General features: G+C 51.3%; 2 protein-coding genes across 10 annotated transcripts; both read right to left on the bottom strand.

Moving 5' to 3' along the window:
• Window positions 1–17: 17 nt before the first annotated feature.
• smpd4 (sphingomyelin phosphodiesterase 4) lies at window positions 18–23034 on the bottom strand. Of its 9 annotated transcripts, none has more exons than XM_056605750.1 (20): window positions 22935–23031; window positions 21973–22061; window positions 21467–21553; window positions 20146–20282; window positions 19707–19782; window positions 19328–19424; window positions 19062–19114; window positions 17740–17891; window positions 16538–16670; window positions 16161–16232; window positions 12383–12472; window positions 10335–10492; window positions 9804–9894; window positions 9445–9542; window positions 8057–8220; window positions 6952–7157; window positions 3166–3396; window positions 2808–2939; window positions 1568–1696; window positions 18–988 (listed from the first exon to the last, which is right to left on the bottom strand). In XM_056605750.1, exons 2-20 carry the CDS (start codon window positions 22009–22011, stop codon window positions 671–673), a joined length of 2463 nt encoding a protein of 820 aa, XP_056461725.1. In that variant the 5' UTR covers window positions 22012–22061; window positions 22935–23031; the 3' UTR covers window positions 18–670. The 9 variants fall into 9 exon arrangements, with proteins under 9 accessions (XP_056461725.1, XP_056461731.1, XP_056461723.1 ...); XM_056605756.1 differs by lacking the exon at window positions 22935–23031 and adding an exon at window positions 22882–22886; XM_056605748.1 differs by having other exon boundaries at window positions 19–988; window positions 21973–22064; window positions 22882–23034.
• Window positions 23035–23461: 427 nt separating this feature from the next.
• On the bottom strand, window positions 23462–27003 carry LOC130402227 (kelch-like protein 10). Its single transcript, XM_056606369.1, has 5 exons — window positions 26834–27003; window positions 25903–26395; window positions 25072–25680; window positions 24167–24316; window positions 23462–23815 (listed from the first exon to the last, which is right to left on the bottom strand). The coding sequence occupies exons 1-5, from the start codon at window positions 27001–27003 to the stop codon at window positions 23462–23464; spliced, it is 1776 nt and encodes a 591-aa protein (XP_056462344.1).
• Window positions 27004–27739: the final 736 nt, after the last annotated feature.

Raw genomic sequence — 27739 nt, 5'->3', positions numbered from 1 at the left:
AGACCATTAATGCTGAATTTAAATCTAAGGACATGGATGCCATTTGAAACCAAGCCAGCCTGCTCGATTTACGTGTTGTAAGGTCTCTGAAAAAAGTGATTTAATACCATAAGTCGACAAATTCTGTGGTCGAAAGAAAAGGGTGTCGTTACCTTCACTGCCTTATGCACCAGTTTCTTCCCACACAATCCTAGCTTATGTAGAAGGTCAGATACAAACCACAGACAACACATGCTGCAAAAAGATTGATTTATTGAGGACATTGTGCCAAAACATTCCTCAGTCGTCCACTGAAAAATAGACCATCCATGCCTTGGTCAAGTTCTGGACCGTTCAACGAGGTCCAAGAAAATATATATAAAAAAATAATTACAGGTTAGACCATTAAAATAGGTTACAAAACCCATCAAAAAAGCTAGTAAGTTTAATCTGAACAGCTGTAGGAACACCGTCCAGAAGGCAAATACTCCGCCGTTGATTGGACGAGTTCTTATCAGACGGCGATTGACCTCTGCAGAGCGAAGCACCCGTCAGAAACCATCCCCAACGTTTATCGGCAACAAACCAGACTGAAGCTCTTCAACCCGCAGAGGATGGACCCAACGCTGCAGGCGAGTGTCAGGGCGTTTATTGGCAGGTGTGTGGTGGGGGGGGGTCTGCGCTGGAGGCCCTAGTGCGACTTGAGTTTGTCCCCCAGCAGCGTGAGGAGGAGGCCGTGGAGAAGGGCCCCGGCCAGGAGCAGCAGCGTGCTCCAGACCGGCCCCAGGGACACCAGCGCCCCCAGCAGGTAGAGCAGCATGAGGAGCAGCAGCGTGCGGTAGCTGGCCAGCGGCCGCAGGCTGAGGCCGGGCCGGCGGCCGCGCTCCAGCGTCCGCCGCGTCACTACGCTCTTGGCGAGCCGCGGGGAGGCCGGGCCCTCCAGGTAGTGGCGCCCCAGACGGCCCAGGAAGCCCGGCCTGGAGCACAGCGCCGCCATGTGGCCGCCGAACTGCAGCGGGAGGGGGGGGTACAATCAATCAGCTGGAAGTTTAGCAATGGTAAACCTCGTTGTACCGTTAGCGAGCGCAACATTAGCACAACACCAAAGGTATATCACCTGAGCTGTGCTGGTCAGTGGAACGTACGGATCAACGCTGCCGCCATCTTGGTAACCACCTGAATGGGGCGGAGGTCCCCATCGGACTCTAAATCACCTTCTTAAGCGTCTTCGAGCGGGTTTGGTTTATGAGATACGTCACACATGTGTTCGTAGTAATTATGGTAAAAAAGAAATAAAAATACATCTATATATATATAGATATATTTTTTATTTTTTATAGATTTATGCTTCTTAATAAACACGCTTCTTCTGCGCCTATCGCTTAAAGAAACATGGCGATTTTGACTGGTTGACCTCTGACCATCGGACCTTCATTCATTCATGTTGTTAACCCGCGGCAAGATGGCGGCATTGTTGACGCATGCTTAGCAGCCGAATGCGATACGTAGTCTGCATACTTATCTACGACGCCATGTTAGCGAGCGCAACATTAGCACAAGGCGATGTGAGCGTGGGGCGGTCGCCTACCCTCTGGTTGAGGAGCGAGGACGCCCGGTAGAGCAGGCGGACCAGCGCCGCGTTCTCGTAGCTCCTGATGGGCTGCAGCTCGGGGTCCCCCTGGTACTGGATCTCAAAGCGCCGCAGCCCGTTGATGATCTGCACACACACACACACACACACACACACACAGGTTAGTTTGCCTGGTTGAACCCCAATGTCTGCCGTCTACTTTGAGGCGTCCTTCCTTTAGAATATATACTTTAACTCAGACTTTAAGAACTCAGAAATGCGGTACATCCAGTAAATCAAAAAAAAAAGTGGATAGGAGCTCCCCACATCCCTACAGACCTGCAGCTCAAATGTGTAGACGTTTAAATATATTTAGTAATATGGTGATGCCTGCAACGCAGAACTGGCAGTTGGCATTCGAGTTGCACATCTGGACCAACATCTGCAATGTTGTCATCCAAAAAAGACTTACAGAAACTCTCTCTCTCTCTCTCTCTTCCCCCCCCCCCCCCCCACTCTCTCTCTCTCTCCCCCCCCCCCCCACTCTCACTCCCCCCCCCCTCCCTCACACTCACTCTCCCCTAGTCTCGCAAAGCCAGACTAACCTACAGCAAGTAGAATGGTCTGGAGCCACGCTATTTAGAGCCGTCTATCCGGGGGGAAACTGGGCTGGCCTGTTTTTATTTCTTTAAACCAATCACAATCGTCCAGGGCGGGGCCAACCCCGGGAAGCAGCAGCGGTGTCCATGCAGAATAGTGACGGGGGGATGGAACGTCTTCACGTTCAGAGGCTGTCAGAGAGATGGCTCAATCCCAACCGCACACGCCACAAAAAACGATTTAAGATGTATGTGAAGATCCTTTTATAGTTATATAAAAGGACACAATACTGTGTTTACAAGTCTCCGAGGTCGAACTGAACATTACCCCTGCTAGCTCGCTGCACACAATAGGCCACGCTTGATATATACAACTTGGCCTATTGAAAACAGGCAAGAACATCTTTCTTCCTCAGCAAATGCTGTAAGCAAATAACCAAACATGCTAGCTCTACAGCGCTGTCAAAGTCCTCTTCAAACTCCCCATACTGCCTAGTGCCTAGTTTGAGGGGGAGCACAATACGGGAACGCCAGCAACAGGAAGGGGAGGAGTAGCGGTGGAATCCCACGCTAGCGCTATAGACGCTGTCCATTTCCGCTCAGCCAGACTAACTCTCCCCCCCAACACTCACTCTCCCCCCCTCACCCCCCCTGCTGACCTGCATGCGCCCCAGGTCGGTGAGGATGAGCCCGCCCTCCCCCTGGACGCAGTCCGGCAGCTGGTTGGAGCCGACGCTGTCCTGGGACAGACCCAGGGTGGAGATGATCTGACCCAGCTGCCCGGCATTCAGCTGGAGGGACACACACACACACACACACACACACACACACACACACACACAGGTCAACACAAGGCTAGGTCCAGGGCTAACGCTAACTAAGCTAAACGTCAACAGAATGTGGATAGTTCCAATGCTACCATTGGAACAGATAAAAAGGGTCGACTACTTCATCATCATCCTCCTGATATCGGATGAGCTGAAGCTCCCTCCATCTGTTAGACACAAAGTAAGGCACCTTGAAGATCTGGCACAGGTTCTCCAGCGCCCGGTCCAGGAACTCGTGGGTCTTCTTGACGTTCTCCCCGGTCTCGTCCAGCTCCGAGCCGCCGTAGGTGTGGTTGGGCTCCGCCGAGCCCATCCCGAACCACGACAGGAAGGAGGTGTTGGCGTCCGCCTCCTGGGAGTGGTCCGAGATCCTCTTGGCCGTCTGGCGGGCCTGGGCGATCATCTGGATGAACCTGAGGACCTAGAGGGCAGCACAGTGTGTTAGACCCACACAGTGTTAGACCCACACAGTGTTAGACCCACACACAGTGTTAGACCTACACAGTGTTAGACCCACACAGTGTTAGACCTACACAGTGTTAGACCTACACAGTGTTAGACCCACACACAGTGTTAGACCCACACACAGTGTTAGACCCACACAGTGTTAGACCTACACAGTGTTAGACCCACACACAGTGTTAGACCTACACAGTGTTAGACCCACACAGTGTTAGACCCACACACACGGTGTTAGACCCACACACACGGTGTTAGACCCACACAGTGTTAGACCCACACAGTGTTAGACCCACACAGTGTTAGACCCACACAGTGTTAGACCCACACAGTGTTAGACCTACACAGTGTTAGACCCACACAGTGTTAGACCCACACACAGTGTTAGACCTACACAGTGTTAGACCTACACAGTGTTAGACCCACACAGTGTTAGACCCACACAGTGTTAGACCTACACAGTGTTAGACCTACACAGTGTTAGACCTACACAGTGTTAGACCCACACAGTGTTAGACCCACACAGTGTTAGACCTACACAGTGTTAGACCTACCCACACAGTGTTAGACCCACACAGTGTTAGACCCACACACAGTGTTAGACCCACACACAGTGTTAGACCCACACAGTGTTAGACCTACACAGTGTTAGACCCACACAGTGTTAGACCCACACAGTGTTAGACCCACACAGTGTTAGACCCACACAGTGTTAGACCCACACAGTGTTAGACCTACACAGTGTTAGACCCACACAGTGTTAGACCCACACAGTGTTAGACCCACACAGTGTTAGACCCACACACACAGTGTTAGACCCACACAGTGTTAGACCCACACAGTGTTAGACCCACACAGTGTTAGACCTACACAGTGTTAGACCCACACAGTGTTAGACCCACACACACAGTGTTAGACCCACACAGTGTTAGACCCACACAGTGTTAGACCCACACAGTGTTAGACCCACACAGTGTTAGACCCACACAGTGTTAGACCCACACACACAGTGTTAGACCTACACACACAGTGTTAGACCTACACACACAGTGTTAGACCTACACACACAGTGTTAGACCTACACACACAGTGTTAGACCTACACAGTGTTAGACCCACACAGTGTTAGACCCACACAGTGTTAGACCCACACAGTGTTAGACCCACACACACAGTGTTAGACCTACACAGTGTTAGACCTACACACACAGTGTTAGACCTACACACACAGTGTTAGACCTACACACACAGTGTTAGACCTACACAGTGTTAGACCCACACAGTGTTAGACCCACACAGTGTTAGACCCACACAGTGTTAGACCTACACAGTGTTAGACCTACACACACAGTGTTAGACCTACACACACAGTGTTAGACCTACACAGTGTTAGACCCACACAGTGTTAGACCTACACACAGTGTTAGACCTACACAGTGTTAGACCCACACACAGTGTTAGACCTACACACAGTGTTAGACCCACACACAGTGTTAGACCTACACAGTGTTAGACCTACACACACAGTGTTAGACCTACACACAGTGTTAGACCTACACAGTGTTAGACCCACACAGTGTTAGACCTACACAGTGTTAGACCCACACAGTGTTAGACCCACACAGTGTTAGACCCACACAGTGTTAGACCCACAAAGTGTTAGACCTACACAGTGTTAGACCTACACACACAGTGTTAGACCTACACACACAGTGTTAGACCTACACAGTGTTAGACCCACACAGTGTTAGACCTACACACAGTGTTAGACCTACACAGTGTTAGACCCACACACAGTGTTAGACCTACACACAGTGTTAGACCCACACACAGTGTTAGACCTACACAGTGTTAGACCTACACACACAGTGTTAGACCTACACACACAGTGTTAGACCCACACACAGTGTTAGACCCACACACAGTGTTAGACCTACACAGTGTTAGACCCACACAGTGTTAGACCCACACACACAGTGTTAGACCTACACAGTGTTAGACCCACACAGTGTTAGACCTACACAGTGTTAGACCCACACACACGGTGTTAGACCTACACACACAGTGTTAGACCCACACAGTGTTAGACCCACACAGTGTTAGACCTACACAGTGTTAGACCCACACAGTGTTAGACCCACACAGTGTTAGACCTACACAGTGTTAGACCCACACAGTGTTAGACCCACACAGTGTTAGACCTACACACACAGTGTTAGACCTACACAGTGTTAGACCCACACAGTGTTAGACCTACACAGTGTTAGACCTACACACACAGTGTTAGACCCACACACAGTGTTAGACCTACACAGTGTTAGACCCACACACAGTGTTAGACCTACACAGTGTTAGACCTACACACACAGTGTTAGACCCACACAGTGTTAGACCTACACAGTGTTAGACCTACACACAGTGTTAGACCTACACACACAGTGTTAGACCTACACAGTGTTAGACCTACACACACAGTGTTAGACCTACACAGTGTTAGACCCACACACAGTGTTAGACCTACACAGTGTTAGACCTACACACAGTGTTAGACCTACACACACAGTGTTAGACCCACACACACGGTGTTAGACCCACACACACGGTGTTAGACCTACACACACGGTGTTAGACCTACACACGGTGTTAGACCTACACACGGTGTTAGACCTACACACGGTGTTAGACCTACACAGTGTTAGACCTACACAGTGTTAGACCTACACAGTGTTAGACCTACACACACAGTGTTAGACCTACACACACAGTGTGTTAGACCCACACACAGTGTTAGACCCACACACAGTGTTAGACCTACACACACAGTGTTAGACCTACACAGTGTTAGACCTACAAACACAATATTAGACCTACACACACAGTGTTAGACCCACACACAGTGTTAGACCTACACACACACAGTGTTAGACCTACACACACAGTGTTAGACCTACACACACAGTGTTAGACCTACACACACAGTGTTAGACCTACACAGTGTTAGACCTACACACACAGTGTTAGACCTACACACACACACAGTGTTAGACCTACACACAGTGTTAAACCTACACACACAGTGTTAGACCTACACACACAGTGTTAGACCTACACACAGTGTTAGACCCACACAGTGTTAGACCTACACAGTGTTAGACCCACACAGTGTTAGACCTACACAGTGTTAGACCCACACACAGTGTTAGACCTACACACACAGTGTTAGACCTACACACACACAGTGTTAGACCTACACAGTGTTAGACCTACACACAGTGTTAGACCTACACACAGTGTTAGACCTACACACAGTGTTAGTTAAGGTGCTGTCTGACTGGCTTGTTTGTGGATAGACCACAGTCTCTGTATTACACTAAACAATTATTTATTACACACTAAATAATTAAAATATATGAACTAAATAAATAAGCAGATTTTCCCCTGGAACATGAACAGTGGATTCATGGTGGTCCCGGTGATACCATACCCCCCTCATACCCCCCCCCTCATACCCCACTCACCGTGCCCCGCAGGTCGGGGCCGAACATCTGCTTGTACTGGCAGTCCTGGCCCTCCAGCGCGTACACGTGGCTCTTCACCCGGAACACGCAGTCTGGCACCGCCCGCTGCCGCGACGACAGGAAGCTGCCCCCCTGGGTGGGGGTGGTGACCCCGCGGGGCTGGCGGTGGTGGAGGACGTGCTCCGGCTCCAGGAACAGCTGCTCCCCTGGGGGGACAAACAAAGTACAGTGCTTAACACCAAGGGACCAGGCTCTACTGGTAAAGGGCCCCCACCACAGTACAGTGCTTAACACCAAGGGACCAGGCTCTACTGTTAAAGGGCCCCCACCACAGTACAGTGCTTAACACCAAGGGACCAGGCTCTACTGGTAAAGGGCCCCCACCACAGTACAGTGCTTAACACCAAGGGACCAGGCTCTACTGGTAAAGGGCCCCCACCACAGTACAGTGCTTAACACCAAGGGACCAGGCTCTACTGGTAAAGGGCCCCCACCACAGTACAGTGCTTAACCTGAAGGGACCAGGCTCTACTGGTAAAGGGCCCCCACCACAGTACAGTGCTTAACACCAAGGGACCAGGCTCTACTGGTAAAGGGCCCCCACCACAGTACAGTGCTTAACACCAAGGGACCAGGCTCTACTGGTAAAGGGCCCCCACCACAGTACAGTGCTTAACACCAAGGGACCAGGCTCTACTGGTAAAGGGCCCCCACCACAGAACAGTGCTTAACGCAGCAGTTTAAAGAAGGGAACAAGCATTGGGATCAGAGATACGGCAACACAAAGTGTTAAACCAGAGGATAAACAGAGGAACCAGAATCAAGTGGTCATTAAATAACAATCAATGACCCCCCGGTCCAACACCTACTGGTGCTCAAAATACATTTCTAGACTCTCTACAAAGCCTCGTGGATCTCAACATCATCACATCTTTGCATTCATTCTGCTTGGTAGCCGAGAGTTAGGCAACTCAGCAGATAAAATGTGGGCGTTTGGCATCTCGTAAGATCTGAGGAAAGCATATTCATAGACTGCTCGGTGTGACTCCGACAGTAACCAAGGCGACACACGTAAACACCAGGAAGCTGCGTTGGTGGCCCTCACCCTTCTGGATCATGTCAGGGAGGTTCATCTGGGAGAAGACCTTGGCCACCCTGAACACCATGAGGGCGTTCTTGGCGTTGACCAGGTCGGTACGGATGGCCCGGTTCAGGAACCCCTGGAACAGCTTGGTGTACATGAGCAGGTTCTCCTCCACGAAGGAACCCCTGACAAAGAACACAGAGAACCGAGAGAACAGGACACGTTAAGGACAGGTGCTGCAGGTCATGTGGTACCATTTATCCTTTATCTGACGTGGCTTCCAGCCGACTACAGATACACGTCCTCCAGGGCCAGCAATGCGTTAGGGCATCTTTCTCAAGGACACCAACAGGCTGACGTTTGGGGTTTGATACCAGAACGTTTAGGTCGGGAGTCCAACCCCGAGGCAAGAAACCATCCCAAACCCCCCAATGGGGACCATCAAGTGGGGGTCGATTCTAGTTCTGGAAGAATCCAGTCGGCATGGTTACTATAACCTGTTCTGACTGTTGATTCTAGTTCTGTGAGTATCCGTGGATCATGGTTACTGTATCGCTAGCTGACTGTTGATTCCAGCTCAATCAGCAGCCGGTCATCATGGTTACTACGACGCTGGCTGACTGTTGATTCCAGCTCAATCAGGAGCCGGTCGTCATGGTTACTACGACGCTGGCTGACTGTTAATTCCAGCTCAATCAGGAGCCGGTCGTCATGGTTACTACGACGCTGGCTGACTGTTGATTCTAGCTCAATCAGGAGCCGGTCGTTATGGTTACCACGACGCTGGCTGACTGTTGATTCTAGCTCAATCAGGAGCCGGTCGTCATGGTTACTACGACGCTGCCTGACTGTTGATTCTAGCTCAATCAGGAGCCGGTCGTCATGGTAACTACGACGCTGGCTGACTGTTGATTCCAGCTCAATCAGGAGCCGGTCGTCATGGTTACTACGACGCTGGCTGACTGGTGATTCCAGCTCAATCAGGAGCCGGTCGTCATGGTTACTACGACGCTGGCTGACTGTTGATTCTAGCTCAATCAGGAGCCGGTCGTTATGGTTACCACGACGCTGGCTGACTGTTGATTCTAGCTCAATCAGGAGCCGGTCGTCATGGTTACTACGACGCTGGCTGACTGTTGATTCCAGCTCAATCAGGAGCCGGTCGTCATGGTTACTACGACGCTGGCTGACTGTTGATTCCAGCTCAATCAGGAGCCGGTCGTCATGGTTACTACGACGCTGGCCGACTGTTGATTCTAGCTCAATCAGGAGCCGGTCGTCATGGTTACTACGACGCTGGCTGACTGTTGATTCCAGCTCAATCAGGAGCCGGTCGTCATGGTTACTACGACGCTGGCTGACTGTTGATTCCAGCTCAATCAGGAGCCGGGGCGGCGGTTCCTCCTCACCAGCGGTCGGGTACGGTACGGCTCAGGTCGGGCTGGGGGGGGGCCTTCTCTCCCGTGTACCTCCAGGGCTGGATGTAGCTCAGCCAGGTCTCCAGCACCTGACACACGGACCACACATTAACCACGCTGAGAGGTAAGGCAAGGACTATACGTCTTCATTAGGTCTTTGAACTAGTACAGAGCAAACCCACATGAGCACAGTCAGGGTTTAAACTGTACACCAAGATCAATGTCTAATATCCAATCAACCCTTTTCTAATTTAAACATTAAATAATAGTGACATATGGCCCAGTAGTATCAGTATGAAGGCCTGAGTACTGATGTAGTGGTGAGTGTGGACCAGACGGGGGGGGCTTACGGCTCTGAAGGACGCGTCCAGAGGCCAGTGTCCGAAGCAGTGCTGCAGGAAGAGGTAGAGCTTCTGCTGGACGAACCGCTGCACCACCACCCTGGAGGCAGAGGACCAGAGAGCTGCAGGCTCTGGAGGGGATGGATGGACATACTCGTGCGTGTGTACACGTTTGTGTGTGTGTACGTGCACACCTTTGCACGTGTGTGTGTTTACATGTGTGCATGGGTGTGTGCGCACGTACATGTGTGCGTGCTCGTACAGGTGTGCGTGCGTGCGCGTGTGTGCACGTGTTTGTGTGCGCGCATACGTGTGTGCACGTGTTTGTGTGCACGTGTTTGTGTGCGCGCATACGTGTGTGCACGTGTGTGTGTGTGTGTGTGTGTGCACGTGTTTGTGTGCGCGTGTACGTGTGTGCACGTGTGTGTGTGCGCATGTACGTGTGTGTGTGCACGTGTGTGCGCGTGTGTGCGCGCGTGTGTGCGTGCGACAGAGGGACCAAGACGCCCACTGAGCCACCGGTGCAGGGAGGGCGCCCACCTCTTGAACTCCTCCAGGGGGCTGGTGTGGGCGGGCGCCGAGGGCGCCGAGGGGGCGGCCGCCAGCTGCTCCGGCCGCAGGCTGCAGGAGAAGGCGTGGAGGTGCTTCACCAGCAGCCGCACCACCATCACGTGCTCCTCCGTGGGGCTGAAGGGCTCCTTGGAGGAAGGCGGGTTACACGGGGCGAAAAGGGGATCGGCCAATCAGCAGCAAGCTTGTGTGAATCGGCAAATGGCAACGCTGCACAGTGGTAGTTAATTAAGACTCAGCCAACCAGCCCCCGGATAACCATCGTTCACGCATCGCATTCAGAGCCCAGAGACCCCCGCCAGAGGCCTGAGAAACCTCACTATGGAGAATCTTAATACTTTTTAGATATTTATGAAAGACACTAAAATAGGTTAACATTTTAATTTATGATATATATTTTTATGATTATATATTTTGCATAGATTTTATTTATAAAATGCTAATAATACGCCTCAATCAAAATCTAGCCTCAATCAAAATCTAGAGTCAAAAGTTTCCTGGCCTCAATTTTCTTATGAATGTTTTTTAGCATATGAAAATCAAATGCCTTCATAAATAATTGACATTTCTCAATGACTTGTGTTCTTATTGTTCTGCTGTGTTTGACTGCGGTGCAGTAGTGTGTGTGTGTGTGTGTGGACCTCGATTCTCTCTGATCTGCTGGTGGAAGCCAGACTAGAGAGAATGAAGCACGGCACCAAGACCCCTTCCTGCTTCACCATCTAAATCACATAACTAAACCACGCCCCAGGCCAGGTAAACCATGCCCCAGGCCAGGTAAACCACGCCCCAGCCCAGCTAAACCACGCCCCAGCCCAGCTAAACCACGCCCCAGCCCAGCTAAACCACGCCCCAGGCCAGGTAAACCACGCCCCAGGCCAGCTAAACCACGCCCCAGGCCAGCTAAACCACGCCCCAGCCCAGCTAAACCACGCCCCAGCCCAGCTAAACCACGCCCCAGCCCAGCTAAACCACGCCCCAGCCCAGCTAAACCACGCCCCAGCCCAGCTAAACCACGCCCCAGGCCAGCTAAACCACGCCCCAGGCCAGCTAAACCATGCCCCAGGCCAGCTAAACCATGCCCCAGGCCAGCTTAACCACGCCCCGTTTCTCCCTGCATGCCAGCCACATAATGCAGGGGAGAGTGTAAGCACTCATACTGTTCCCTTGTGTTTATGTAAGTGGAAAACACTTACATATACACAAATACAAACACACAAAGACAGACGACTTACAAAGAAAAAGCTGCAAAGCACTACAGGCGTTGAGCGACATGCTGTAAAGGATTGTATGAGCACAGCAGCACCACAGACAAACCAGTGCAGTTGAGCTGGGAGACCGGTCCTACCCAGGTAGCGCATGGCCATCAAGGATACTTCTCTAGGATACGTCGGGACCCGGACCAATCAATGGCCTTCGAGCATGAATTAATCGTGCAGACTTTGAACAATGAAGTGATTAGTGGATGTTGTTGTTCTTTATGTATTCATTAGTAACTCGAATAGTCTGTATGGAATAAGGTTGAATTTGCACCTCATTAGCTTCGTAATGAAGAGGAAGCGCTTCGTCATAACTAAAGAGAAGTATTCTAGACAGGAACCCTACATGTGCTCTTAGACCAACCCGGCACGCTTCCACCAGTCGGCAATCACTATTTAGGAGGCTGTCGTCACCATGGCAACGCACTGCCAACCACATTACGGCTCGGCAACAGAAGAGTGGCCTGAATGGAAGCCAGAGGAAGGCTTGTGGCGCTGACCCGTGAGCCTGGACCTCCATGACAGGACGGTCCGGGCCGACGCCGGCAGCGGCCACCGGCCTGTCTCACCGGCCTGTCTCACCGGCCGGTGGCCGACGCCGGCAGCGGCCACCGGCAGCGGCCACCGGCCTGTCTCACCGGCCGGATTCACCTGAGGTGGCCGTCAGGTGATCGGTTGGTGTAAGAGCACCTTGCATCCCGCGACCTGGGTTGGACCCCCCGGGGTGTGGGGGGGGGCTGAGTGTAGAGGTAACAGTACTTGGTAGGTGTGCAGGGTCCCAGAGCCTGACGGGGGGGGAGGTTGACACGGCATGCTGGACATACAGAGCCGATACTGCAGCAGCGCCAGCTGCACCCCCAGACAGCACCAGGTGGAGGAGGAGGAGGAGGAGGACACGTGGACGAAGAGGACCAACAGGGATACAAGGTGAAGGAACACGTGAGAACAGTGGAAAAGAAGGACAGGGACAAATAAAAGGAGAAAGGTTGAGGAGGTGTTTTGGAAGGAGGAAATGAGGATCAGAGGGACAAAAGGAGAGACAATGTGTAAACAGAAATACTGACCGTTGGAACACACCTGGGAGGAGTCACTTCAGTCCTCCATCCCCTACATCACCTAGCAACCTACCTGAACTACACCTCATGTTCAAAACAAGTCAACAGACCCCAACCAGACTACGGGGTCACCTAGACACTAGGGCTGAATGATTTGGGGAAATAATCTAGTTGCGATTATTTTGACCAATATTGCGATTTAATGTGCGATTATTATTAAGTTCCTTATGTTGTGTATTATTCACTAAAAAAGAAATAAACCATTCTTTAGTATGACCAACACAACATTGGAAGCAGTCAACATAAAACTACTCTTTCTTTTAGGCCAGGCCGATGTGTTGAGATTAATTGATATTATAAACTTCTTTGTTTAACCATTAAATTGTAAAATAAAAATAAATTAATCGTACTGATTTCCAGTTAGTTACAGTAACGAATCCCTACCGGACTACGTGGTCACCTAGCAACCTACCACTACTGCACTCCACGGTCTGCCAGCGCTAGCCTGAGGCCCAGACCGCAGAACAATTCACAATAAAAACCTAACAAACCTGCTGGCTCCAATTCTATTGGGTCAATCCCATTTGACTCACATTAGATAACTAACAAGGATTCTTTCAGACATGAATGGGGAACAGCAGGGTGCTGAAATAGTTATGTGTCACCTCAAAGTGCCAGTAGGGGGCGCTGTATTGCTGGAGTAAATCCCAGCACTGTCGTAAAGGGGAGAGGACGTTCTCACACAGCCAACCACGCAACATCCAGTCACAGGCCAACGGACAGATCGGTTACACACATCACAGGACTCATTGTTACAGTACACAAAAACACTACAGTAGACGACATGCAAATACACACAGAGCAGGACATGCCAGCATAGAGCCCCGCGGTGAGACCCCCGCAGTCAGACCCCCGCAGTCACACCCCCGCGGTCAGACCCCCGCGGTGAGACCCCCGCGGTGAGACCCCCGCGGTCACACCCCCGCTGTCACACCCCCGCTGTCACACCCCCGCAGTCAGACCCCCGCGGTGAGACCCCCGCGGTGAGACCCCCGCGGTCGCACCCCCGCTGTCACACCCCCGCGGTCAGACCCCCGCAGTCAGACCTCCGCAGTCAGACCCCCGCGGTGAGACCCCCGCGGTGAGACCCCCGCAGTCAGACCCCCGCAGTCAGACCCCCGCAGTCAGACCCCCGCGGTGAGACCCCCGCGGTGAGACCCCCGCGGTGAGACCCCCGCGGTCAGACCCCCGCTGTCAGACCCCCGCTGTCACACCCCCGCGGTCAGACCCCCGCGGTCAGACCCCCGCGGTGAGACCCCCGTGGTGAGACCCCCGCGGTGAGACCCCCGCGGTGAGACCCCCACGGTGAGACCCCCGCGTGAGACCCCCTTTACGACAGGACGGGGGGAGCCGGTTCAAGCAGAACCAGCTCCAGTGTTTGGGTGGGTGCAGGATCAAGGCATTTCATAGCTACCTCTCGGTAAATGTTTGTTGGAGCAGGGGAGAAGATGCAAGTAAATGTTTATTCCTTATTGCCCGCGTACTAGTCTGGACAAGGCCTTCCTGCCCTCGTCACAGCAGTCCTACAATGAGAGTGGCTCTATGCTGCTCATGCCCAACGTCAGGGAGGGGGTTATACAATGGAGAGGCATGGAAGAAGTACAGATAGGAGAGAGAAGAGCCAGCAGGAGAGTTAGAGACAGATAGAGGGACAGATAGGAGAGAGAAGAGCCAGACAGGAGAGTTAGAGACAGATAGAGGGACAGATAGGAGAGAGAAGAGCCAGCAGGAGAGTTAGAGACAGATAGAGGGACAGATAGGAGAGAGAAGAGCCAGCAGGAGAGTTAGAGACAGATAGAGGGACAGATAGGAGAGAGAAGAGCCAGACAGGAGAGTTAGAGACAGATAGGAGAGAGAAGAGCCAGACAGGAGAGTTAGAGACAGATAGAGGGACAGATAGGAGAGAGAAGAGCCAGACAGGACAGATAGAGGGACAGTTAGGAGAGAGAGGAGCCAGACAGGAGAGTTAGAGACAGATAGGAGAGAGAAGAGCCAGACAGGAGAGTTAGAGACAGATAGGAGAGAGAAGAGCCAGACAGGAGAGTTAGAGACAGATAGAGGGACAGATAGGTGACATGGAGACAGATGGAGAGAGAGACAGAGAGAGGGATGCAGGGAGATGGAGACGTGCATGGTGACAGCCTTGCAGCATGCTCACAGTAGGAGAAGAGAGGTGAGGAGGGGAAACAGAAGGACTACTACGTAGAGAGGTGAAGCTGTGGGGAGTCCGCATCGCACAGGTCCCACTGATAACAAATACCCAGCAGCAGAAACACAACACATTATCATGTTGCCTTGACAAAAGTCTAACACAGGGCTAGTGTGGTTTGGTCACACTAAAGCCTGGTGTTGAATTAATAACAAGGGAAATGTCTCCCTGTTTTGGGTTACTACAATAGCATGAGGCCAAACTCTACAACGATAGCAACCCATCATTAGATGATCAAACTAAAGTCAGGTTTGTGATTGGTTAATGGTGGAGTGATGTCATAACAAGACCTTAAGGGCTTATTATGGTTCAACGTTCACGCAACGCAATTACCACGCATAGTCGCATACGCGTCGACGCAGTCGTGAACCTTTATGGTTCTGCGTAGGGTTTTAGTAAGCGGACCAATCACAGCCCTTGCTGCGTCGCCTCGACGGAAGGTTAACATTTTTGGGAGGCGCACGTCAGGGTCCGCAAGGACGTAAGGGGTCTGTGACCCCCTTGCTTTGCGTGAACGTGGGACAATAATCAGCCTTTTACCATCACACGGTGGATTCCTGTTAGTTCGGCTTGACAGAGTGAATCAGCAAGGCTTTGGGGGTTTTAGCATGGTCGAAAATAATCCCTGAGTTCTTACCAAACCCATGGCCTTTGGTGTTAATCTGAAGAGAATTACAAATGAAAACTATAGCCAGCTGTAGAGTGGATGCCACACCCAGGCCTGCCCCGGGCCAGTCATGATTAAAGGAGAACCATCAAGCCTGGCTATTTCAGAGAGTAAACGCCCGCTGTGAACTTTTCCGATCACGGTCGGTTTGTTTCTGCGAAAGAATCCAGGAAAGGTTGGAGAAATGACGCAAATGGTCAAACTTTTTACTACTATTCTTATTTCATTAAGCTTGATGGTTGTCCTATCAACCAGATCTCATTCGTAAAGTGACAAGGTTCCCTCAGGTAAGTCATCCTTCCTAGAGTCCAATCCTAGCACCTACCCTATGCTAATATCCCCAGCATCTCCTCTTTGCATCAATTTGTGTATGTGCACGTGCGTGTGTGTGTGTGTGTTAGAGACCAGGTGCAGTTGTAGCCAGGGCGCAGTAGAGGAGAGGAAGTGTGCCCGCAAGAGAGAGTGTATGGGTGAGGGGGGGCGAGAGGGAGGGAGAGAGAGTGAGAGAGAGAGGGGGAGAGGGTGGAGGTGTGCCATGCAGCCTACCTTCACCTGGGGGGACTGCAGCTTCTGGTACATCTCCAGAGAGTATTGGTGGAGCCACACCTCCACAAACATCTGGGGTCCAGAGAACAGAAAGAAGTAAAGAACAACCTTTACTTGTTGAAATGTCCCAAGAATTATAAGACAACAAACCATACTTTGTCTGTACTCTTTAGAGAAATAATAATAATAATCTGGAGTTAGGATAATAAAAAAAAAAAGAACTTGTTGGTCTGTTCCTGATTAGACCAGACTTACTTTGTAACACCAATTCTCTTTTCTCTCTAAAGTCCAATTGATAACGTTGTGTGTTTCAAAGTGTCCCTGTAACGTGTCTGACTAGAAGGCCTTGAGGAAGGCCCTGTGGGCCGGGGCCTGACCTGCAGCAGCGTCTCTGATCTCCAGATCTCCTGGGCCGCCGGGTCCGCCGTGGCCGAGGGCTGGTGGAAGATGTGGTGCTTCAGGAGGCTGGGGCTGTGCACGCCGTAGCCCGCAAACGCCACGCTCTGGGGCCTGGGAGCACAGCACAGCGGGTCACACGGAGCTCCTACTGGAGATCAGCCTCAGGGACGAGCTGTGGGGCTCGCTACCCTCTGGTGGATGGGTTAGTCTTCATTTGTTTGTTATTGGTTTATTAGACCGTCGTCCTGTCTATCATTGAGTCTGTATGTTATTGGTTTATTAGACCGTCGTCCTGTCTATCATTGAGTCTGTATGTTATTGGTTTATTAGACCGTCGTCCTGTCTATCATTGAGTCTGTATGTTATTGGTTTATTAGACCGTCGTCCTGTCTATCATTGAGTCTGTATGTTATTGGTTTATTATACCGTCGTCCTGTCTATCATTGAGTCTGTATGTTATTGGTTTATTAGACTGTCGTCCTGTCTATCATTGAGTCTGTATGTTATTGGTTTATTAGACCGTCGTCCTGTCTATCATTGAGTCTGTATGTTATTGGTTTATTAGACCGTCGTCCTGTCTATCATTGAGTCTGTATGTTATTGGTTTATTAGACCGTCGTCCTGTCTATCATTGAGTCTGTATGTTATTGGTTTATTAGACCGTCTTCCTGTCTATCATTGAGTCTGTATGTATGTATAGGGCTTTGAGTTCATATGTGCAGTTTGTGCTTAGATGATTTGAAGCACATATAAGCACAAGTGCAAGACAAATTCCCCTTGGGGCAATAAAGGGTTACCTATCTATCTACCCCAATGGACCGGGTCCACAAAATAAACAACTATTTTATATTGATTGTTTACACTGAAATGGTGATAAAAACAAGTTCACATACACCTGATTTATAGTACCACACTTGCTCTCTACCTATGGAACCAACCTGTTATTGGTTTATTAGACCGTCGTCCTGTCTATCATTGAGTCTGTATGTTATTGGTTTATTAGACCGTCGTCCTAACCCCTAAAAAAGGACACAAAACTTGAAGATATTCAAAAGAACAGTTAAACTCCATCACACACACACTTTTTGGTTGTCATCATTGTCTGGTTTGTTGCCAAAAGCTTAGGCTTCATCTTGATTGGTTGGGAGCAGCCATGATGTTCAGAGGTGGTGGCCCGTACCTTGGAGACGGAGTGGTTACAGATCCCCTGGAGTCGGAGAAGGGAGAGGGCGGGACTACCCCCACTGTAGGCAGGAAGTACTTCAGGTAGGTGTCCACCAGCATGAAGTAGGCAGAGTCCGTACAGCTCCCCTGCTGGCCTGGAGGAATGCACTGAGACACGCACAGGTACACGGTTCACCGGTCAGATCACACTGCATTCACACTGAGTGGATCACAGGTACACGGTTCACCGGTCAGATCACACTGCATTCACACTGAGTGGATCACAGGTACACGGTTCACCGGTCAGATCACACTGAGTGGATCACAGGTAGAGGGTTCACCGGTCAGATCACACTGAGTGGATCACAGGTAGAGGGTTCACCGGTCAGATCACACTGAGTGGATCACAGGTAGAGGGTTCACCGGTCAGATCACACTGAGTGGATCACAGGTAGAGGGTTCACCGGTCAGATCACACTGAGTGGATCACAGGTACACGGTTCACCGGTCAGATCACACTGAGTGGATCACAGGTAGAGGGTTCACCGGTCAGATCACACTGAGTGGATCACAGGTAGAGGGTTCACCGGTCAGATCACACTGAGTGGATCACAGGTACGCGGTGCACCGGTCAGACCACACTGAGTGGATCACAGGTACACGGTTCACCGGTCAGATCACACTGAGTGGATCACAGGTAGAGGGTTCACCGGTCAGATCACACTGAGTGGATCACAGGTAGAGGGTTCACCGGTCAGATCACACTGAGTGGATCACAGGTACACGGTGCACCGGTCAGATCACACTGAGTGGATCACAGGTAGAGGGTTCACCGGTCAGATCACACTGAGTGGATCACAGGTAGAGGGTTCACCGGTCAGATCACACTGAGTGGATCACAGGTAGAGGGTTCACCGGTCAGATCACACTGAGTGGATCACAGGTACGCGGTTCATTGGTCAGATCACACTGCATTCACACTGAGTGGATCACAGGTACACGGTTCATTGGTCAGATCACACTGCATTCACACTGAGTGGATCACAGAGGGAGGAACTATTGGGAGATGGTGAACTACCACAGCACTGATGGAAATGAAAGAATAAACATGGAATATTCAACGTGTATAACATGGCTGCGCTTGCTGCAGTTAACGGAAAATAATAAAAAGAGCTCGGTACGCAAAAGTCTGCGTTAACAATCAAACATTAAGCACCAAATCAAACAGCACTTTCTCACTGCAATTTTCAGGACCGCCACCTGAGGGCAACAGACTAGCTTCTCTACATGGAACTCAATATTTTAACCTTCCAACTCAATGAAGAAGACATGTTGTACCTTTACTGTGAGGAGACTGTGGGCGAAGTTGAACATGTAGTATTCAAACGGATCTGCAGAAGGTTAAGGAAATCAACTCGAACATACAACACTATATTTAACAATTAGTTCTCCCGCCAATTGGCATTGAGCATCGTCATGGATACGGTTAAAATGCATAGATAAAATGCAAAGCCATAGAGCTGTTCATGTAATCCAGGCACAACTAGCTCTACATGGATTCAGAGCCAGGGAGGAGGAGGGGGGGCTTTTACTTTGAAGGATACTTAGTGGAAGCAGACCGGACCTGGCAAACTGCAGCTTGTTATGGAACAGAGGGCAGTCTGGGAGGACGCCTTCCTGGATGGACACCTTCACCGGGCCCTGCAACAAACAACCAGGCCTTCAAACACACAACGAGTTCTACAACAGGGTCCCAGGGGCCACTCGATCAGAGGTCGACAATTCCATAATTTCAAAATAAAAGTACTAGCATGTTGCAACGCAGCAAAGTTTATGTCAGAGTAAGCAAATGTTTCATGTCGACTTCATAAACCCAAGTGAAACAATGAGGAGGCAGTGGATACAAGAATAGTGACGCTGGAAATATGAACACACAACTGAATGAGGTGATTCATAAAAGAGAACTGTAGTTCTTTCTCTTACAGGCAGATGACTGACAGAGACTTCATACTTGTACTCTTCCGCCTGAAGTTTGTACACAAGCTTCATCATCGGACCACTGTGGAGAAAAACCCAAAGAGTCAATATGGAATATTACACAGTCATCACAAAGACTCAACTTCCCAGAAGCCCTTGTTTAGAACAAATATCCCAGAGTGTTTTAAACCTAATATGATTGCACCGCAAGGTCAACATTTCTACTGCTGCTGGTTTCCCAATCAAACAGCTAACATTGGAAGGCTAGCCGTCGAGTCATTCTATTGAGTGACTCGACTGGTAACTTTCATAGTTACAGTCTCAAATCGACTGAAGAGATTGGCTGACAGGAAACCAAAAGGCCTACATAGCTTCAACAAGAGGCTAAGTCGTGTTCCAGGCTGAAGGCTAGGCCTTTATGTGGCGTCAGTGGCCCTGGACTGACCTGGGGTCCAGGAAGTCCAGCACTAGGTTGTATCCGTTGCCCCGGGAGGGAATGGAACGCAGGTTCCACCCGGCGAGGATCCCGTCCAGGCTGCCAAACACGCTCTCCACCAGCCAGGGGAAGACAGCATGCAGCTCCTGGACACACACACACACACCATCGTATCAACACACAAACATGATAATGTACACAACACACACACTACACCAAACCCTTACTTTTACTCTAATTATATCATCTGTATTTATGTGCAATAGTAATATGCACACTTTGCAAGCAGCATCTACAGAAATGTGAGATACTTGGGTTGAAACTAATGCATGAACAACAAATCAAGATGCAGCAGTCCTGTCCCCATCAGAAATCAACCAGAACCCCAAAATACCTACTAGCAATAATTGTACCAATGCAAAACAACAGCAGAGCCGGCACAATGAACTACACCGGGAGATGAACGCAGGAGAAACCACCATCCTACCACAGTAACATTAACCGTCTTTAGTCAGCGGGCACAGAATGCTTATTGAATTCCGTCTCTGGGTGGACGTAATGCAGCGACAGTGTCTATGTTGACAGGATCTATGTTAATCTCATGCCCACCCTCTGTGTGGGCGACAGCAGTGCGACAGCTGCTTTACTGTTGTTCAGAACCTGGCTGGGTCTGAACTGACATCACACTTTTATCCAGTTATAAACATGGTATTAAGGAACACGTAGAAGGTAGAATACATATATGGAGGTTCAAACCCAGAACCTTTCATCCATAGTCAAACACCCTGACCATTATACTATCCATCCAATTCCTCTTTGACTCACGGTCTGTGTCTAAACAAACCATTTCTAATAAAACTTTTAAGATAACTTCCACAACAACTGCTACTTTGCAAAATGACTTTGCAAAAAAATACAAAAATAACCCAATAAATTGATTAGAAAAATCTAAGAGTGGTGTATTAGGATGGGCATTTTTTATGCAACAGGGGAATGCAAACCTTTAAACAACACAAAGGTTACATTCCAGCGAGAGTAAGGAGACAGTGAGAGCCAGTCACTGTCTGCTGACTCAGAGAGCAGCAGCTGTTCAGACTACAGGGGCTCCGGCCTTAAAGGGGCCGTTATCCCCCGCCTGACCCGCCCCAGGGAGCAACAATCCCGGGGAGAACATACCGCCTGCTCGGCATGGATGCAGACCTGTTCCCCGAAGACACTCAACCTAGATAACAATAACATGACCATATACGGAGTGGAGGAAAGCCTTTAGAGCGCTGCTACGAGTCTAACCAGGACAGAGGTTCTGAATGACATCGTGGGTTGATGGTACCTTGGCGGGGTAGTCATTGATGACTTTCACCAAGTCCTGGCATCGCTGTAGTAGGGGCTTGGTGGTGGAGTCTGATTTCAAGTTGGCCTTGGGACCGAAGCAGATGAATAAATCAATACAAGGTGAGGACACACAGGAGTACAGACATTACATAGACCAATGTTTGATATTTAAATTAATTCAAAGCCTACAATATTATGGCCCTCCATGTACACTAACTGTTACACTGATTTACACAACCTTGGCTCTCATGACCATTGCAGAGAGCACAACAAATCAACAGATTAAATGCTAACACTAAAGTAAATGACAAAGCAACTTTTTCAGTACCAAACATCTGATACATGACATCGTAATGTCAAGAGCAAGACAATCAATACAAGCATTGAAGCTGGTCCGCTTCAAAGTAAAATGTATACACCAGCAGGTGGTATGGGTGGGACCCATTTATATCCATCACTACCCCACCACGGGGTGAGCCAACCCGAACCCAGTGCAGGACTCACCAGGAGGAAGCTGGGTTGCTGCAGGTTGGGAGCAGCCATGGCGGAGCCGGGACTCGACCCGTGGGACACACGATCCGCTGGGACACCGCCTGCTACAGAAGCACTCACTGCTTACCCACACACCGCCACCCACCAGACACTAAGTAGGTCGTGTGACGCAGCCGGCACGCCTTTGGCTATGGACTCTGCGAGGGTGAGCTGGTAAGGGATCTATAAATATGAGAATGCCTTAGCTGGGTTCGAGTACGTTGGGGATTCAACCGCACGAGGCAAAGCTCAATGAAAAGTCCTCAGACGGTGTACTGCCAAGTTAGGCTACCTATCCAAATGTGCTACTTTGTGGTTCTGCGCAGACGCATGCCTGCATAGTGACCAGTGTAGTAGTACACATACTGTTCCCCTGAAATCTCCAATAAAGACGTTATAATACAGCATCAAAATATGCTAACAATGTACATGGAGTGAGTAGTGGTGTACAATAACGTCATTCTGCAGTGGGAGCATCGTTTGACAGATCTACAGATGCAATACGCTACCAAACACATAGGGTAGCATGTGTTGATCGGGTAGCGGATCGATGTAGTGACAAGGGAGCCGGCAGAACACTGTATACAACTACCCTATCGAAAAGTGCTACCTTATGTGTTTGGTAGCGTATTGGATCTGCAGACCAATATCTTCTGTCAAACGATGCTCCCACTACACTCAATAGTGTCTGCATGATCACGCGCAGAACCACTAGGTAGCACATTTTGATACGTAGCATAAGGTAGCGTAACTTGGCAGAACATAAACACACTTATGCGCGAACCATGCGCACTGAACAAGAGTGCGCCTAGCTCGTCCGCTAGCAACTCTGCTGTCAAGAACACAACTTCACAATATGCTGTTCTGTTCAGCGTTGTGTACCTTGTTTCCAGTCCAACGCTGTCTTTCGTGGCTCAGGTGTAAGGTGTGGGTACCTGGCGTGGCGCGCAGACCTCAGGTATCTTCAGCTTTCAGTTCCGATCAAGCGCGGGCTTCCATCCGACTCCTCTCGAGCTCAGAGAGCAAGCGAGGACGTCACTTCCGGAGCAGGACTCGCAGAGGCAAACGCTCGCAGGCTGGTGTTCGCCAGGACACAGCGCCCTCGTTCGGTCAGAATGTGTCTTTATTTTCTGTTGTATAACATTAAAATTGATTTATTATATTAAATTAGGTTTTATCGTTTTATACCATATTATATTATATTAGACTGGTTAGCCTACTTATTTCGTACCAAAAGTACGATTCAATTGTAATAGCGGTACACATCAAATAAAATATAGGCTATTATCTATTGCTCAATATAAAAAAGTTAAACAAAGTTGAATTAAAATAATTGTGATACATATTTGACTCGTAGAGTATTATTGTAAGTGGTGGAAGTATTCATTCTTTCGATATAGTTGGTAGTAGCATAAAAATAGTATAAGTCTATAGAAGTCATCAAGGAACTCGGGCAGTTTAATTAATCGTCTTTCCGGGCGTCCGGGTGTCCAGGCCGGGCTAGCGGCGGGCGTGGGAACGCGTACTCGGCCACATTGGCCAGTCCCGTGACCACGCAGCAGCTGAGCGCGCTGCGGTACACGGCCATGTCGCGCACGGTGCTCCAAGCCTCCGTCGTGTCGTCGTAGCGCTCGGCGTGGCAGGTCGTTGACGGTCGGCCGTTGTAGCCCCCCGCCACATACAGCCGCCCCTCCAGCACTTCCACGCCGAAGTTACTCCGTGCGTTGAGCATGGAGGGCACCGCGCGCCACGCGTTGTTCTCCGGGCTGTACGCCTCCACGCTCCGCAGGCGGGCCGCACCGTTGAAGCCGCCCAGCTGGAGGGAGGGAGACGATAGCGTCAAGCAGACAGACAGACAGACAGACAGACAGACAGACAGACAGACAGACAGACAGACAGACAGACAGACAGACAGACAGACAGACAGACAGACAGACAGACACACAGACAGACAGACAGACAGACAGACACAAAGACAGACAGACAGACAGACAGACAGACAGACAGACAGACAGACAGACAGACAGACAGACAGACAGACAGATAGACAAATGCACACACACAATTCCAGAATGAACTTAAACCGTAGAAGAAATTGAAATATTTAGGCCAATACCTATTTGCATGTGTGTGAGAGAGCGTGATGTGTGTTGCCATGGAAACGGACCGCGTAGACCTGGTCCCTGTAGGCCGTGACCCCCACCCCGCTGCGGGGCCCGCCCATGGGGGCGATGAGGGTCCACTGGTCGGCCCGCGGGTCGTAGCACTCGGCGCTCTGGAGACACGCGGAGCCGTTGAACCCGCCGCAGATGTACACCTGAAGACCGCAATGTCACACACACACACACACACACACACACACACACACACACACACACACACACACAAACACACACACACACACACACACACTGGTTTGATACCTTCATCTCAAGCTCTACAAACACACCTTTTCTCTCAGCTTTCTTCTAACCTAATTCCTCTCATGTGCATTCCCGTGGTGTGTGATCAAACATAACAAAGTACTCAGAGGTCTCAAGCCTTACACAAGGTTGTGTTGTTCAATATCATTTGTTTTTACGGTGCGCCTGTGAGATTCTGGGTGGCCTCCAGTCCACAGTGATGGGTTAGGGTTGGGACCCTGGACCGTGTGTGTGGAGTGTATCTGGTGGAAGCCAGGGTCCGGAGTGATACACGTTCTGCAACAGCTGGAGCACTGATTCAATTAGGATCGGCCAATAGAGCGCAGCGCTGGCTCTCACCTGGTGGTGAGGGCTCTCAGCTGGTGGTGGAGGCTCTCACCTGGCGGTCTCACCTGGCTCTCACCTGGCGGTCTCACCTGGCGGTCACCTGGCGGTCTCACCTGGCGGTCTCACCTGGCTCTCACCTGGCGGTCACCTGGCGGTCTCACCTGGCGTTCTCACCTGGCGGTCACCTGGTGGTCTCACCTGGCGGTCACCTGGCGGTCTCACCTGGCTCTCACCTGGCGGTCTCACCTGGCGGTCTCACCTGGCGGTCACACCTGGCGGTCACCTGGCGGTCTCACCTGGCGGTCTCACCTGGCGGTCTCACCTTGCCGTGGAGCGTGGCAGCGCTGGCGTCGCTGCGGGCCTCGCTCATGGCGGCCAGCGGCGTCCACTGGTTCCCGTGGGGGCGGTAGCGCTCCAGGCTGCTGAGCCGCTGGTGGCCGTCAAAGCCGCCCATGGCGTAGACGCAGCCGTCCAGCGCCGCCACGCTCACGTAGCAGCGCCGCGCGTGCATTGGCGCCGCCGGGCACCAGCGGCGGGCCGCCGGGTCGAAGCGCCGCACGCTGTTGAAGCAGCGGACGCCGTCGAAGCCGCCCACGAGGTAGAGGGCGTCGCCAAGGACGACGGCGCCGTGGTACGCCCTCGGCTCCTCCCCCTCGACGGTCACGCCCACCCAGCGGTTGGCGCGCGCGTCGTACGACTCCACGCTGCTGGTTGGCGCGCCGCCGCTCCAGCCGCCCACGGCCAGCAGCACGGCGTGCGGCAGGCGGGGGCGGGTCAGGGGGTTGAGGACGTCCAGGCGGGCGGGGGGGCCGCCCCGCAGCACCCGCAGCACCTCGGTGACGGCGGGGCGGCAGCGCCCGTCGCGCCGCACCAGGGGGTGCTTCTCCACGCGGCTCCAGAAGTAGCCGGCGTCCATCAGACCCATGCGGACCTGCCACGCACACACACGCACACACACACGCACACACACACAAACACACCCACACACACACACACACGCACACACACGCACGCACATCCATCACGAGCTGTTTCGAGGTCCAGTCGTCTCCCCCAGGGGGGGGGGAGTATCGCGTAATGCCCCCCCTAAAGCCCTGAGGTGTGTTAGGGCCCCCCCCTCCTAAAGCCCTGAGGTGTGTCGGGGCCCCCCCACCTTGAGCAGCAGCTGTGCGAGGTGGCCCCGTCGGCCCTCCTCGTCGTGGGACACCCAGCGCAGCAGCGCCTCGAACACGGCCTCCTCGCGGGCGGCGTTGAGGCCGTCCTCCCCCAGGAGGCGCTCCAGCTCCCCCGGGGCCAGCTCGGGGAACTCCTCCGAGGCGCGGGCCACCTCCTCGAAGCAGCGCAGCAGGAACCCGTAGGCCCGGCGCCGCAGCCTGGGCAGCGGGTAGTGGGCGGTCAGCCGCCAGACGCCCACCACGTTGGCCACGCTGAGCCGGGCGCCCAGGTAGCGGCAGCAGGCCCGCACGGCGCCCGGCACCGACAGGTAGTCGGCCGCCACCAACAGGGCCTCCACCGTGTCCGCGCTGACGGCCAGCCGCCGGGTGTAGGCGTACTCCAGGAGCAGCTGCATGGTGTCGGCCGCCACGCCCGGGATGGGGTACACCCCCGCCGGCCTGGGGGGGGCGCCCGCACTGGTGAACAGGGCCCTGCAGGAGAGAGGGGCATTCTGGGAGGATCAGGAGGCGCCCCAACCGGAGGAGGGGTTGACACGGCCCGCATGTGCATTCAGTGAAGAGGGGAGAGCATGAAATACCGAATGTGTTCCTATGGAAGAATACGGCATCCACAATATCTTATATATTATCTATAATTCTTATCTCAGACACAAACCAACAAACACACACACACACACACACACACACACACTCACACACACACACACACACACACACACACACACACACACACACACACACACACACACACACACACACACACACACACACACACACTCACACACACACACACACACACACACACACACACACACACACACACACACACACACACACACACACGCTCCTGTGCTGAACAGACTCTTCACCAGACGAAGAAGAGGGTGATGTCTGGGACCTTCGTCTCACCTGAAGTAGGGACTGCAGCCACACAGGATGTTCTTGTGAGCGTTGAAGCGCCGCCCCTCCGCCTCTATGACCGCGTCGCACAGCTGCCCCCCCAGACGCAGCTCGTTGAAGACGTCACACGTGGTCGCGCTCATCGCCCTCTCCAGGCCCACTTCCTGTGGCTCATCCATGACTCCCGTTCCCGGTGCTGGTTTGTGTTTTGTTGTCTTCAATAAATGAAATGAATACTTTGTGTAATTTAAGGAAAGATAACAATGGTTTCTTTCCTGGCCTCGTGAGCAATGCATAGCCATAGCCATTTTCTTTGAAGGAAGATATTGAACTATAAAATAACGTTGTACTGTATTTAGAAGGTGTTTATGATGCTAATTAAGTGACAGTTAACTTCTACAATACTGACCCTAACAATTCAATACAGGACCTACCTTTTGTTTTCAGAAGTGAATTTGTTAATATGAGTTAAATGGTTCAGACACAACACACAACACAATCTGTATCCCAGCAACAGTGTGTTGATTTAAAATGGATTCCATAGTTCCCTCACTGCCAGTTTAGGAACCATGACCTTTTGTGGGTCAACACGGGGGTCATCCGCTTGGTTACAAACAGAAATGGTGTGTGTGTGTGTGTGTGTGTGTGTGTGTGTGTGTGTGTGTGTGTGTGTGTGTGTGTGTGTGTGTGTGTGTGTGTGTGTGTGTGTGTGTGTGTGTCTTTCTTAAAAACTAGACTTACAAACTACTGTCCTTTTTAGTCTTAAGTTGTACATTATACCACCGAATCCAATACCTCAATAACCAGAATTCTCACAAACTATGATATTTTGGAAAGAAACACCTGGCAAAAATATAGTTCTTTATTATACACTAACGGGACTAACCGTTAAAAGTACATGTTAGTCAGATATAC

The sequence above is a fragment of the Gadus chalcogrammus genome, chromosome 13, assembly GCF_026213295.1.
Source record: "Gadus chalcogrammus isolate NIFS_2021 chromosome 13, NIFS_Gcha_1.0, whole genome shotgun sequence".
In the NCBI taxonomy this organism is placed as follows: Eukaryota; Metazoa; Chordata; class Actinopteri; order Gadiformes; family Gadidae; genus Gadus; species Gadus chalcogrammus.
Note: the sequence above shows the minus strand (reverse complement) of the source record. Positions and strands in the feature narration are given on the sequence as shown.

Bases quoted from the DNA above. Each gene is read 5' to 3' on its own strand.
- smpd4 (XM_056605748.1), bottom strand. From the start codon at position 22,011: ATGGCTGCTCCCAACCTGCAGCAACCCAGCTTCCTCCTG. The intron at 17,892-19,061 runs GTACAACATGTC...TGCGTGTCTCAG, and splicing joins ACAGTCTCCTCACAGTAAAG to TGCATTCCTCCAGGCCAGCA. The intron at 989-1,567 runs GTAGGCGACCGC...CTCCCGCTGCAG, and splicing joins CCTCGCTCCTCAACCAGAGG to TTCGGCGGCCACATGGCGGC.
- LOC130402227 (XM_056606369.1), bottom strand. From the start codon at position 27,003: ATGGATGAGCCACAGGAAGTGGGCCTGGAGAGGGCGATGAGCGCGACC. The intron at 24,317-25,071 runs GTGAGACCGCCA...TGCGGTCTTCAG, and splicing joins CTGCCACGCTCCACGGCAAG to GTGTACATCTGCGGCGGGTT. The intron at 23,816-24,166 runs GTCCGTTTCCAT...CCCTCCCTCCAG, and splicing joins ACAGGGACCAGGTCTACGCG to CTGGGCGGCTTCAACGGTGC.